We start from the raw sequence: 13,599 nt of genomic DNA, 5'->3' as shown, positions 1-13,599 counted from the left end.
TTAATAAATAATCTTAAAACAACAATATTTATATAAAAAACTGATTGAACCACGAAAAGAAAATAAAAATAACATAAATAACTCAAAAATTTGAGGTACTATACAATTTTTAAAGAGTAAATTACAAGTTTAGCCGCTTATATATGGTTCAAATTACGATTTGATCAATAAATTTTAAAAAATTATTATATAATTTCTAGCGTTATCAATTTATTATGTTATAGTCACTAAGCTATTACCTGCCATTAACGGTGTAACAAGAAGTTCATGTGGCCTTTAACAATGTTTTTTTTTTCACCTTCCCTTCTGAACTTTTTTTTTCTTTCTATTTTGTTCTCACTTCATTTTTCACTCTTCTTCGATTACCAAATATTGTCATTATTTCCTATGGAAGTCGATAAAGATAATAATAAAAAATGTGTTGGTATTGATCATATTTCGTGATGAAAATAATACCAATATCTTGCAATGGAAGAAAAGTGTAGGAAAATTTTTGAAGAAAGAGACCATGGAAAGGATAAGGAGAAAAAGGAGAGAGAGAGAGAGTTCACTTGAAAAGGGTGGAAAAAAAATTAAGAAAATACTATTAAGGATCACGTTAGCTCACCGTTATACTATTAATGTCTCAGTGGCCATAACATAACAAATTAATAACATTAGTGATCTCATAATAACTTTTTTTAGAATTTAGTGACCAAAATGTAATTCAAACCATATAATAGTGACTAAACTTGTAATTTTTCCCTTTTTTGTATAAGTGAAAAATTAGGGCTTCACGAGACAAACTCGCCGTGATATAAAAACATCATTTCCCCCCCAAACTTGCTCTTTTTTTACAAGCCAAAACCCTAGTTGTTAGCGAGCAGAAGCAAAGAGCCTCCAAAAAACACTTCAACCCTCTAGCCATGGTCTGTTCTTCATTTCATCTTTATTGTTTGCTTCTGGGTCTTTATCAAAATTTAATATTTTTTCACTAATTTGATCACTCTGATTGGATCTTTATTGCTTTGTAGACATTCAAGCGTAGGAATGGTGGCCGAAACAAACATGGCCGTGGCCATGTCAAGTTCATCCGCTGCTCTAACTGCGGTAAATGTTGCCCTAAGGTACTTCACATATGGTTTTCTTACCTGGGTCTTTGGGTTTTTATTATGATTTATTTCACACATATATTGTTTTCTTATTCTTTTCCCTTTTGTTTCGAATGAGTAAAGGATAAGTCAATCAAGAGGTTTCTTGTGAGGAACATCGTGGAGCAAGCTGCTGTCAGGGATGTCCAGGAAGCCTGCGTCTATGACAGTAATTCCTCATTTAATGCCTCTTATAAAACCAAAATTTCTGATTTTATTGTTTATTTTTGGATTCATCATTTGGTTGATGTTATGTAGCGTACACTCTGCCCAAGCTGTATGTGAAGATGCAATACTGTGTTTCATGTGCGATCCATTCCCACGTTGTGAGGGTCCGATCCCGCACTGACAGGAGGAAACGTGACCCGCCTCAGCGCTTCATTAGACGCAGGGTACATCATATAATCCCTGATATCATGCTTTTCACTGTCAATGATCTATTTTGTTATGTGATTGGAATGCGGTTCCTCTCACCTTGCTTGGGTTGTTTATCATTAGTGCAAGGTTGTTAATGGAATTTGAGCTAATAAACTCCTTATAGATTTTGTAACCTATGAATTATATAGAATGAGAAAAGGGTCTTTTGGAAAATCTTCAGGGACTGCTAGTCTGCCTTTTGAGCAGAAGTTTCCATGGCTTTAGGGATGAATTAGTCCCTAATACCTAATAGCCATCTGCCTTATTTGGTTGCTTATGATCATTTTGGGATGGAAAATGCCTCTGAATCTAAAATAACTGATATATGGAAGTCATCCACGGGACTGGTAGAACTTTGACTTTGCTGATTTTTGTCATCAACTATCATTAGAATGATTCTATCTGCTATGCTTATAAAGATACTATTCTTTAGGGACTCATGTCTGCCCCTTTTGCAGAACTCTCTAAGTGCTTAAGGGATGAAGAAGCCCCTTAAATTCAATATCCATCTAAATCACTTTGTCAGTGGCCTTTTTTGGTGGCATATTGATCATTACAGGATGGAAAATTCCTTAGAATTAAGATAATTTATGTGGACTGGAGCTCATAGAGACCAAAGGGATTGTAGAATTTAGCTACACCTGAAACTTAGAGATCCCTACTTTTTCTGATTGTGATCCATGCTTTGCATATTTCAAGGGAGTGGTCTGGCACCTTTTGCTGAAATTTTATTTGCTTTTGGGATTGACTGTTCCCTCATGTTAAATATCCATCCAAATCACTTTATCAGTTGCCATTTTGGTGGCACGCTGATCATCATAAGATAGTTTCCAATAGATTATGCATGGCGGGTTACACAGGTAGCTATAGTTGTTGGGATTTTAGCAGTCATTTGGAAGTAGCATACTTAATTCGCTGAGGAATATTTTTTCAATAATAAAGAATAATGTATTTGCTAAGAAAAATTTAATTGCACTACACAATGTATAGTTGATGGTCTCAGGGTTGTTGAAATGTATGTCCAATTTCTTTTTCCTCTTCTTTCAGAAGCTTTCGTTAATTGCCTGATTTCAAATCTTTTCAGGATGATATGCCAAAGCCCGGTCAGCCTGGTCAGGCTCCTCGTCCTGGTGTTGCGGCTCCTGCTCGTGCATAAGGCTTTTGAAGTTTAAGATGAATTTGTATTTCGTGTTTTGCTTTGAGATATGGTTGCTTGAATTTTGAGAACTTGGATCATGTAGGGAGTTTTTTTTTATTGTTTTAAAGTTCGATACTTTGTTAAATCTTGGAAGGTATTGAGTGGTTGGGAATACTTGTTGGAACTTGGAACTTCATAATTTCTGTTTAGTTGCATATGATTATCCAAAATGAACCTCGCTCTTGAATGGGGTTTTTCAAGTAAGGCCGTGCAAGTAAAATGGTATTATATAATTTTATTTCAAAATGTAGTGTAGGAATTAAAGAGCATCAGACTGGAATTCTTTAACGCTTTAGAAAGGCTTTCATTCTGACATAGAACGCGCAAAGTTGGTCAGATGTGATATATTCTTGATCCAAACAATTTAAGGTTAGCTTGAATCTTTAGATTCAACAGATCCCGGTGTGATTGGTTGCCAACTCAAACTCGAGTACCCCCAACTCTGCATTACTTGTATATACTCGAATCCCATCTCTAACCAAGCGAGTGGCAAAATCTGTTCCAAGACTCAAACAAGCTAGAACAACTCTATCCATCTGACTACAAATGTCTGGTTGTTCAAAGCTGAGTTGCAATGTGCTTTTCTTCTTCAAATGAGTATAACAGCTGGTAGGGCAACAGGGAGTAGCTTCTGTTCCCTAGCTGTTACAAGCTTAAGATTAATGCCTTCAAAGCTTGTAATTCTTAGCACCCGTGTATTTTCTTGGTAATCCTGATGCATCCTGCCATTGGACAGTCTGTCTTGATCGCATTGTGGGCAATGTGTGATCTACTTGCTGCATACCCCTCCTGCAACATAAACACAGTCACTTCATTGCTGGTTTTGAGCCATGACACAAACTAACCCTATCTTTATCCTGATTTCTTTCTTGTTTTTATTCTTTTTTCTGCTAAACCCTCCTTGTCTTAAAGCAAGTCATTCTAGGTCCCATGATATTCTTATGTCTACAAGAGCAAAACACATCCTTTTCTACGTAATTGCAGTTCGAATGCTTGTGAGCAGAGAAGAACATAGAAGTAGAATACCTTGTGAAGGCTGCTCATGATAGTACTTATGGAAGGAGTATTTGTTTGTGCACGACTAGCCACCTGATAAAGTTGAAGCGAAAATCATTACCTAACATCAGGCAATTCAAGTATAAGAGCAAATGCTTTTGGGGGAAAAACCATGGGAGGGACCTCATCCAGTTTGATATATCCAAATGGTAATCTGGGGTCACTTTCTTCCAACATCCGTTTCAGTAGCTTTTCTAGACCAGTCCCTGCATCTTTGCCCACCCATCCCCACTACTCGGCCAAATTTAACATTTCCATGATATAAGCACCACTATGAAGAGGTCCTGTCCACAAAGGGCCTGATACAACAAGTGATGCAGCATCCTGTAAAAATTGACAGCAAATTTAGCATAAGCCTGTATCCCCTCCAGTTGCAAAAGTAGAAACAATGTTTAACGTAGGTACAGAATAAGCAGTTTTTGACATTGCAGAGTGCAAGGGAAGCTTTCATGACTTGGAATAAAAACAGAAAAAATAAAGGAAAGCACAAAACCAAAGTTAAATGCACACACATCATGAAACGAAATTATACTTTTGTTGAGTTATTGCAAGGACATCTGATTTGACCAAGTTCATCCCATGAAACTGCTTGAGAATTTCCACAGCGGTTGCAGTAGCAGATGAAACCATAATCCCTATCATTAATATGAAAACATCAAATAAGTACTAAAAGAAGGCTAAAAAGGTACAGATTATATATATATATCACCTCTTCTCAGGTAGCTTCCCTCGATTCATTCGGAGCAAGCCTCTGAAAACAGGTCCATGGTAAGAGTAGTATGAAAAAAGTGGGGTAACACGATAGCCTAAAACAGAAGCCTCCCTCACAGCACCACCTATAAGGATTCGCAAACCAAGCTCGTTTGCATACGGCATTGGACGAACATATGCTCCAAATGCTGATAATGAACTAATATATACACCCATAAACAGAAATAATTAACTCATCAGAGACAATTAAAACAGAAAGTATCCAATGTCATGGTTACCGATGATTCCTAATCCGATTCATTAGGGAGCACATAAGGGCTTGAAAGACTATTATACATCACTATTTAAGCAGCTATCGAAACTCATATTTGCAAAATCAGTGAGAACAGGGCACTGAATCGAAAAATAATTCATTAAAAAAAACCATTAGCATGAGTCCACAGACAACTCTTAATATGCTAGGACATCAGCAGTTGCAAAAACCCATTGGAGCAAACCATGAAATGAAACTATTCAATTTGGTTCTGCTATAGCAATAGCAAAAATAAAACCAATCAAGACATGACGAGAGACAGTAGCAACCGAAATGCCATGACAGACCATGTTGAAAAGTCAAAAATGGTGGGAGGTGCAATTGGCACCGAAAGAAGAAAGTAAAAAGTGGTTGGCAAGTTGAGTTTAAAGTTGAATGGTATAATTGCAATTTTGGTCCCTAATTTTTTAGGCCATTTGCAAGTTAGTCCCTGAACCTCAACTATAAATAGGCCTAACCATTTCTCATTTCAACCATCCCAACCAATCTTTCTCTCTTAGTTTTCTCTCTTCTCCCATTTGAGAATTCTTAAGGAATTCTATTTGTTTGTAATACTTTGGAGATAGTAAAGTTATCATCTGGTGTTAGTGCCCGAGGACGTAGGTATAATTTACCGAACCTCGTTAAATCTCTTGTGTTCTTTCTTGTCCTATTTTTCTTTCAATATTTGAGGGTATAATAGTAGTATTTAATTGTGCTATTAAATTACTATAGAAGGGATATTCTGTCTAGGAAAGACTTGGTATTTAAGAGATCCATGTGATCCACCTCTCTTCCTTGGGAATTGAACTTTGTGTGATTTTTTAGTACAATAATTTACACGCTTCCGACCCTATTGGAACAACAAGTGGTATCAGAGCCGAAGGTTAATCGTAGTATGCTCTGTGGTTGCAGTTTAAACTGATCTTCCACATCAGAAAAGATTTCCTTAGGTATATTGAAAGATTATGGAGAAAACGGTCGGTGTAGGAGCTTCAACATCGTCCATGTGAACAAGACCGATAATTGCAAATGCAAGATTGGCCGTGAAGATCTTTGATGGCACGGGCCATTTTGGTATGTGGCAAAGTGAGGTTCTAGATGCCCTTTTTCAGCAGGGTCTAGACATTGCCATTGATGAAGAGAAACCAGATGATGTACAGGAGAAAGATTGGAAGGCGATCAATCGGTTGGCATGTGGCACAATTCGATCATGCCTTTCTCGAGAGTAGAGGTATGCTTTTTCAAAGGAGACTTCTGCAAATAAGTTGTGGGTGGCACTTGAAGAAAAATTTTTGAAGAAAAACAGTCAAAATAAGCTCCACTTGAAGAAAAGACTGTTTCGCTTCACATACGTCCCAAGTACCACAATGAATGATCACATCACCAAATTTAATCAGTTAGTCACTGATTTGCTGAATATGGATGAGACATTCAAAGATGAAGATTTGGCTTTGATGCTGTTGGGGTCACTTCCTGAGGAGTTTGAGTTCCTAGAAACTACTCTACTTCATGGCAGGAGTGATATATCTCTGAGCGAAGTCTGTGCGGCCTTATACAGTTATGAACAGAGAAAGAAGGACAAACAGAAAAACTCAATCAGAGATACAGAAGCTTTAGTAGTCCGAGGTCGTTCATACACTCGGAAGAAAACTTAAAAGGGGAGATCAAAGTCAAAGTCCAGACTCGGGAAAGATGAATGTGCTTTTTGTCATGAGAAAGGCCACTGGAAGAAAAATTGTCCAAAGCTGAAGAATAAGGGAAAAGCTGTTGTAGATGCTTGTGTTGCTAAGCATGATACTAGTGACTCTGAACTATCACTGGTTGCATCATCATCGTCGTTCCATTCAGATGAGTGGATATTGGATTCGGGTTGTACCTATCATATGTCCCCTAACCGGGAGTGGTTCTCTGATTTAGTAGAACTAAATGGAGGAGTTGTTTATATGGGCAATGACAATGCCTGTAAAACTGTTGGGATAGGTTCAATCCAATTAAAGAATCAATATGGATCAACCAGAGTTCTGACTGATGTTCGGTACGTGCCCAGTTTGAAGAAAAATCTCATCTCATTGGGAGCCTTGGAATCCAATGGTTCAGTTGTTACTATGAGAGATGGGATTTTGAAAGTGACATCTGGCGCACTTGTGATATTGAAGGGCATCAGGAAAAATAACTTGTATTACTACCAAGGTAGTACAGTTATTGGAGCAGTCGCTGCAGCTTCCGGTAACAAAGACTTGGACTCAATGCAGTTGTGGCATATGAAGTTGGGACATGCCAGCGAAAAATCCTTGCAAATTCTGGCAAAGCAAGGATTGTTGAAAGGTGCAAAGGCTTACAAATTAAAATTTTGTGAGCACTGTGTTCTGGGAAAGCAAAAGAGAGTGAAATTCGGCACTGCTATCCATAATACAAAAGGTATTTTGGAATATATTCACTCAGATGTGTGGGGGCCTTCCAAAACACCTTCGTTGGGAGGAAAACACTACTTTGTTACTTTTGTTGATGACTTTTCCAGAAGAGTTTGGGTGTATACCATGAAAACTAAAGATGAAGTGCTTGGAGTTTTTCTTAAATGGAAAACTATGATCGAAAACCAGACTGGCAAGAAAATCAAGCGGCTTAGGACGGACAATGGAGGGGAATATAAAAGTGATCCGTTCTTCGATGTGTGCCAAGAGTATAGTATTGTTCGACACTTCACAGTTAGGGATACACCACAGCAGAATGGATTGGCAGAGCGTATGAATCGAACATTGCTGGAGAAAGTTCGATGTATGTTGTCCAATGCTGGGTTGGGCAAGCAATTTTGGGCTGAGGCTGTGACATACGCTGGCCATCTTGTTAATCGTTTGCCATCATCTGCATTAGAAAGAAAAACTCCTATTGAGGTATGGTCTGGAAAACCGGCTACAGATTATGATTCCTTACATGTGTTTGGATCCACTGCATATTACCATGTGAAGGAGTCAAAGTTAGATCCGAGGGCAAAGAAAGCTCTCTTTATGGGAATCACTTCTGGAGTGAAGGGATTTCGTCTTTGGTGCTTAAGCACAAAGAAAATGATCTGTAGCAGAGATGTTATCTTTGATGAATCTGCCACATTGAAAAAGGTAGCAGATAAAGATATTCAGACGAGTAATACTCCATAGCAGGTGGAGTGTACTCCAAAATAGGTGGAGTTTGAGCAGATGGGGATTTGCCCAGTTAATAAGTCTAATTCTCCAGCCACAATGGAGGAATTAGAGGTTGAAGAGGTTCTGACCCAAGAACCACTAAGTACACCAGAACCAGTTGCAGTTGCAAGGCCACGGAGAGAAATTCGTAAACCTGCTCGATTTACTGATATGGTGGCCTACGCCCTTCCCGTTGTTGATGATATTCCTATCACTTATCAAGAAGCAATGCAAAGCTTAGAAAGTGATAAATGGAAAAGCGCCTTGGATGAAGAAATGCAGTCTCTCCGGAAGAACAATACTTGGGAGTTGGCGCAATTACCGAAAGATAAAAGGGCAATCGGATGCAAGTGGGTATTCGCAAAGAAAGATGGATCTCCTAGCAAGAAGGATATTCGCTACAAGGCAAGATTGGTAGCTAAAGGCTACGCTCAGAAGGAGGGAATTGACTACAATGATGTATTTTCCCCTGTTGTGAAGCATTCCTCCATTAGAATTTTGTTGGCCTTGGTAGCACAGTTGAATTTGGAGCTAGCTCAACTTGATGTTAAGACGGCTTTCTTGCATGGTGAGTTAGAAGAGGAGATCTATATGACTCAGCCCGAAGGATACACAGATGCTGGTGGTAGAAATTGGGTTTGTAAGCTGAACAAATCGCTATATGGATTGAAGCAATCCCCGAGGCAGTGGTACAAGCAATTTGATAGCTTTATGAGAAGGCAGAAGTACACAAGAAGCAAATATGACAATTGTGTATATTTGCAGAAGCTGCATGATGGATCTTTCATTTATCTACTCTTGTATGTTGATGATATGTTAATCGCTTCGAAGAGCCAAAATGAGATAGATAAGCTGAAGGCTCAGTTGAATCAAGAGTTCGAGATGAAAGATCTAGGTGAGGCCAAGAAGATTCTCAGCATGGAGATAAGTAGAGATAGACCGAGAGGCAAGCTCTGTTTAAATCAGAAGCAATATCTGAAAAAGGTATTACAATGTTTTGGTGTAAATGAAAACACAAAACATGTAAGTACCCCACTTGCTTCTCATTTGAAACTTAGTGCTCAATTATCTCCGAAGACTGAAGATGAAAGAGAATATATGGCGAAAGTCCCATATGCTAATGCAGTTGGGAGTTTGATGTATGCGATGGTGTGTACGAGGCCTGACATTTCACAAGCTGTTGGAGTTGTGAGCAGGTATATGCATGATCCTGGAAAAGGACATTGGCAAGCTGTGAAATGGATTCTACGGTATCTTCGAAAAACCGTAGATGTTGGTTTAATTTTTGAACAGGATGAAGCACTTGGTCAGTTTGTAGTTGGATATGTTGATTCCGACTTTGCTGGTGATTTAGATAAACGTCGTTCAACTACGGGGTATCTGTTTACTCTTGCGAAAGCCCCAGTGAGTTGGAAGTCTACCTTACAGTCTACAGTAGCTGTGTCTACTACAGAGGCAGAATATATGGCAGTTACAGAAGCTGTTAAGGAGGCTATTTGGCTTAATGGATTATTGAAAGACTTGGGAGTTGTTCAAAGTCACATTAGTCTATATTGTGACAGTCAGAGTGCTATTCATTTAGCGAAAAATCAAGTCTATCATTCAAGAACCAAGCATATCGACGTAAGATATCACTTTGTGCGGGAAGTCTTTGAAAAAGGAAAAATTCTACTTCAGAAGATTCCGACAGCAGATAATCCCGCAGATATGATGACCAAGGTGGTAACAACAATCAAGTTTAATCATTGTTTGAACTTGATTAACATCCTGAGAATTTGAGCACCTTTAGGTGTATGGCGCTCGAGAGCGCATTTGGAGGCACTACAAAAGATAGCTTTATCAAATTTGGGGAGTTGAAGGAAGTGTGTGAAGATATGATTATCCTAATCAAATCTTCAAGGTGGAGATTGTTGAAAAGTCAAAAATGGTGGGAAGTGCAATTGGCACCGAAAGAAGAAAGTAAAAAGTGGTTGGCAAGTTGAGTTTAAAGTTGAATGGTATAATTGCAATTTTGGTCCCTAATTTTTTAGGCCATTTGCAAGTTAGTCCCTGAACCTCAACTATAAATAGGCCTAACCATTTCTCATTTCAACCATCCCAACCAATCTTTCTCTCTTAGTTTTCTCTCTTCTCCCATTTGAGAATTCTTAAGGAATTCTATTTGTTTGTAATACTTTGGAGATAGTAAAGTTATCATCTGGTGTTAGTGCCCGAGGACGTAGGTATAATTTACCGAACCTCGTTAAATCTCTTGTGTTCTTTCTTGTCCTATTTTTCTTTCAATATTTGAGGGTATAATAGTAGTATTTAATTGTGCTATTAAATTACTATAGAATGGATATTCTGTCTAGGAAAGACTTGGTATTTAAGAGATCCATGTGATCCACCTCTCTTCCCTGGGAATTGAACTTTGTGTGATTTTTTAGTACAATAATTTACACGCTTCCGACCCTATTGGAACAACAGACCAAAACTTCAATTATTAGTTATATTGTTTGAAATTGAAAAGTGGCAACCAAAATTGGAAGAGAAAAAACAATGGAGGTTAAAAAAAGAAAACTCACTGAAAAGGGCGGTGACCGCCTGATGAATACCCATCAGTGGAAGTAACATAAACCAATCCATCAAGTTTCAAACTGCTAAACGCAGCCCTTAAAAAGAAAGACGAATCACTCCCAAACGAATCTAAGTCAATATAATCAAAATAATCCCTTTGCAAATAACAATCCGTTAAAATCCGATTAGCTTCGCAATGCGTCACTACCCATCTCTTTTTTTCCCCTTCCAACCTCTCGACTTGTGCTAAATTATCCAAAATAACCCTCCTGTGGCTCTCGTTTGCGTCGTTGGCTAACACGAAATCGGCTTTGGATTCGACGAGGTAGCGAAGTGACCGGATTCCGCAGCCGCACATTGCATCGAGGACTCTTAATTGGCCTTTGGATTGCTTGTAGAGTGCAGCTGAAAGGACCCCGAGGTCTCGGCCGGTGGCGCTTTCGTGGCGGAAAAAGGTGTCGCCGGTGTCGAAAAGGATACCCCTTTCGGTTATTTGATTGGGTTGACAGCAAGTTGTGGAGTTAACGCATAAGGATGGAGAAGAGATTGAGGGTTTTTTGGGGATTAGAAAGGACCTGAGATTGAAGGGGGAAGGGGATAGGGTTTTAGGATTGAGAGAGAGCATGGCGGGAAAATGTTGGGCAGGAATGATTCTTAGTTGGGTTTTCTTTTAATTAAATCCCTACATTACACTGCCACGCCGGCTTCCATCAACATTTCTAGACGTTGCAGACCATATCAATATCATCATCAATTACTTACTTCCCTGCCTTCCAATAGGATTTTTAATAAAATATATTTTATTTATTAATATAACATTTTAATCGACATATAGTAAAATATATATTAAGTAATTAGATAAGATAATTTGAATCACAAGTTCAACTACAAGCAATCATTACATTACTTTTGACATAATATCTAAAATCAAATAATAATTAAATTTATTAATTTAAAATGGTAAGTCAAAGTATAAGTTAACTATTAAAGAAAATATTATGAATAATAAAATAATTTATCTCATAACATATCTATAATTAAAATATACATATTGATAAAATATTTACCAAGTAAATTCCAATGAGATAAAAAGAGTGCATAATATTAATATTACTGTATTATTAAAAAGCGTAACATATTTTTACTCTCTTCCTAATAACATCACTTAATATCCGGATTCTAATTTTATATACTAATCTCATTAGGACGAATTTTTGAACATCTATATATCATTATTCTTCTAGAAATTATGCATGAAGAAAAACTTGGGAAAAATAACTTTCGTTCAACTTCTTTTAATATGTCGTTCTTTCAGCTAAGCCATAAAATTATCTTCATGCACTATAGTCGGATTTTTTGTTTATCAAGATAGGTCACATATTTCGTGCAATATTATATCAAGTTGTATGAAACACTCCAACATTATAATTCTCAGAAATTATTTATTATTTTTATTGAATATGGCTAGGGTGGAAAAAAATAAAACCAATATCAACAGGTGCCGACCGGATTTGATTCATTAGGGTCGGATTTTTTTGGAAAATCAAGTTTGAAGCAGGTCGAATTGGGTTTGAGGTAAATCTGTTCCACCTCGAGATGTTTATAAAAAATGCTCTTGATATATATTGTAGGTGTTCCGTAAATAGATTTTTGGGCATTTTTAGATGATTTAGACACAAATGGAGAATTAGGTAGTCAAACTCTCCAATTATAGTATTTGGTGAATGGAGGTCTGTAAGAACTTGTTAAGTTAAAACTTCCAAAACAAAAAATGTTGGGTTGGACAGCTTTTCTCAACAGCTGATTGGGAATGAGATATGTTGAATGACATCTGATCATGCTTGCTCAAAAATTACTCTCTTTCACCTCCAAAGTCTAAAGTAAATCTCAAAAAAAAAATCCACCGTAAATCTACAAAAATCAACATTGTCGCGAGGAATTTTCAATCGAGCCCATTCATCCTTATAGAAGTTATATTGAAAGGGCATTTGGCATTTTAAAGGCGCAGTGGAAGATTTTAGCGAAAATGCCAATATATTTGTCTCAAGATCAAAATAGGATAACTTGTGCTACATTTGCATTACATAACTACATCAAATTAAGTAAAGTTCTTGACCCAACATTTACGGTCATAGATGCAAATTCGAATTTTATTCCTCACGAAGCATTTTCGGATACCGAATGCATTTCCGCTCAAGAAGTTGAGCATATGAGTACTAATGAAATGACAAAAGTTCATAATAACATCACTACTAGTTTGATGGTAGCTAAACGACAACGTTGTGTTTCTTAAATATTTGTTTTTATTTGTTTGGATATGTATCTATTTCTTGAATATTTATGTATGCTTAATTTATTTTCAATTTACTTGTGTAAAATGATTTTTTATGCAACTTTATATTAATTGAAACATGCTACTCGACAAATTTATTCAAAGTGTGACATAATTATCACTAATTTACATACTAAGAACATGACATAATTATCACTAAGAATATAGTTTACAATTATATGGATACACTATTAATATTTATCAATTTCCACAAGGTTAATATTTGCAAATAAGGAGCTTAAGAAATTTGTTTATTTAAATTTTTAAAAATGTTCACTAATTAATTTCCATAAAGGATGTTTTAAATCTTTGGTAATAGTGTTTTATTTCAATAATTTCACCCAATAAAGACTAAAGTATTATAAACAAATAAATAATTAACAACAAAATTTGTCATGCTATTATTTGTCATTTTACGCATATCAGCTTTCAGCTATCAGCTAAGTTTTACCAAACACTTTTAAATAAACTGTTAATAGAATCAGTTGGTCAAACCATTGCAATCGGCTATCAGCCAATTGCCAAATAGGGCCCTTGTTTTTGCTTTCAGTAAATAAATATATTAAGTTTTAAGTCTAAAAAAACAATTAACATCATTTGTTTCAAAATAAAACAATTAAATTAAATTTGAGTTGATCGAGTCAAAGTTGGAGTCAAAGTCGGATCTCCTATTAAATTTTAGGTTTAGGGAGAATTGGTCAAGCTTCAAGGCGGGGACAGGGCGAGAA

General features: G+C 36.8%; 2 protein-coding genes, 1 non-coding gene and 1 pseudogene across 3 annotated transcripts; 3 read left to right on the top strand and 1 right to left on the bottom strand.

Moving 5' to 3' along the window:
- The first annotated feature begins 761 nt into the window (after positions 1-761).
- On the top strand, positions 762-2,945 carry LOC107904852 (40S ribosomal protein S26-3). Its single transcript, XM_016831355.2, has 5 exons — positions 762-908; positions 1,014-1,106; positions 1,215-1,299; positions 1,389-1,522; positions 2,632-2,945. The coding sequence occupies exons 1-5, from the start codon at positions 906-908 to the stop codon at positions 2,701-2,703; spliced, it is 387 nt and encodes a 128-aa protein (XP_016686844.2). The 5' UTR covers positions 762-905; the 3' UTR covers positions 2,704-2,945.
- On the top strand, positions 1,764-1,848 carry LOC121218057 (uncharacterized; annotated as a pseudogene).
- Positions 2,016-2,118, top strand: LOC121218056 (small nucleolar RNA snoR99). The gene has a single exon (XR_005914323.1). It is a non-coding gene; the product is annotated as a small nucleolar RNA snoR99 (small nucleolar RNA).
- Positions 2,946-3,409: 464 nt separating the features above from the next.
- On the bottom strand, positions 3,410-11,179 carry LOC107904851 (tRNA (guanine(26)-N(2))-dimethyltransferase). The gene is made up of 6 exons (XM_041094564.1): positions 10,548-11,179; positions 4,511-4,711; positions 4,334-4,436; positions 3,925-4,125; positions 3,772-3,834; positions 3,410-3,534 (listed from the first exon to the last, which is right to left on the bottom strand). Exons 1-4 carry the CDS (start codon positions 11,162-11,164, stop codon positions 4,033-4,035), a joined length of 1,014 nt encoding a protein of 337 aa, XP_040950498.1. The 5' UTR covers positions 11,165-11,179; the 3' UTR covers positions 3,410-3,534; positions 3,772-3,834; positions 3,925-4,032.
- Positions 11,180-13,599: the final 2,420 nt, after the last annotated feature.

The sequence above is a fragment of the Gossypium hirsutum genome, chromosome D05 (assembly GCF_007990345.1).
Source record: "Gossypium hirsutum isolate 1008001.06 chromosome D05, Gossypium_hirsutum_v2.1, whole genome shotgun sequence".
Classification (NCBI taxonomy): Eukaryota; Viridiplantae; Streptophyta; class Magnoliopsida; order Malvales; family Malvaceae; genus Gossypium; species Gossypium hirsutum.
Note: the sequence above shows the minus strand (reverse complement) of the source record. Positions and strands in the feature narration are given on the sequence as shown.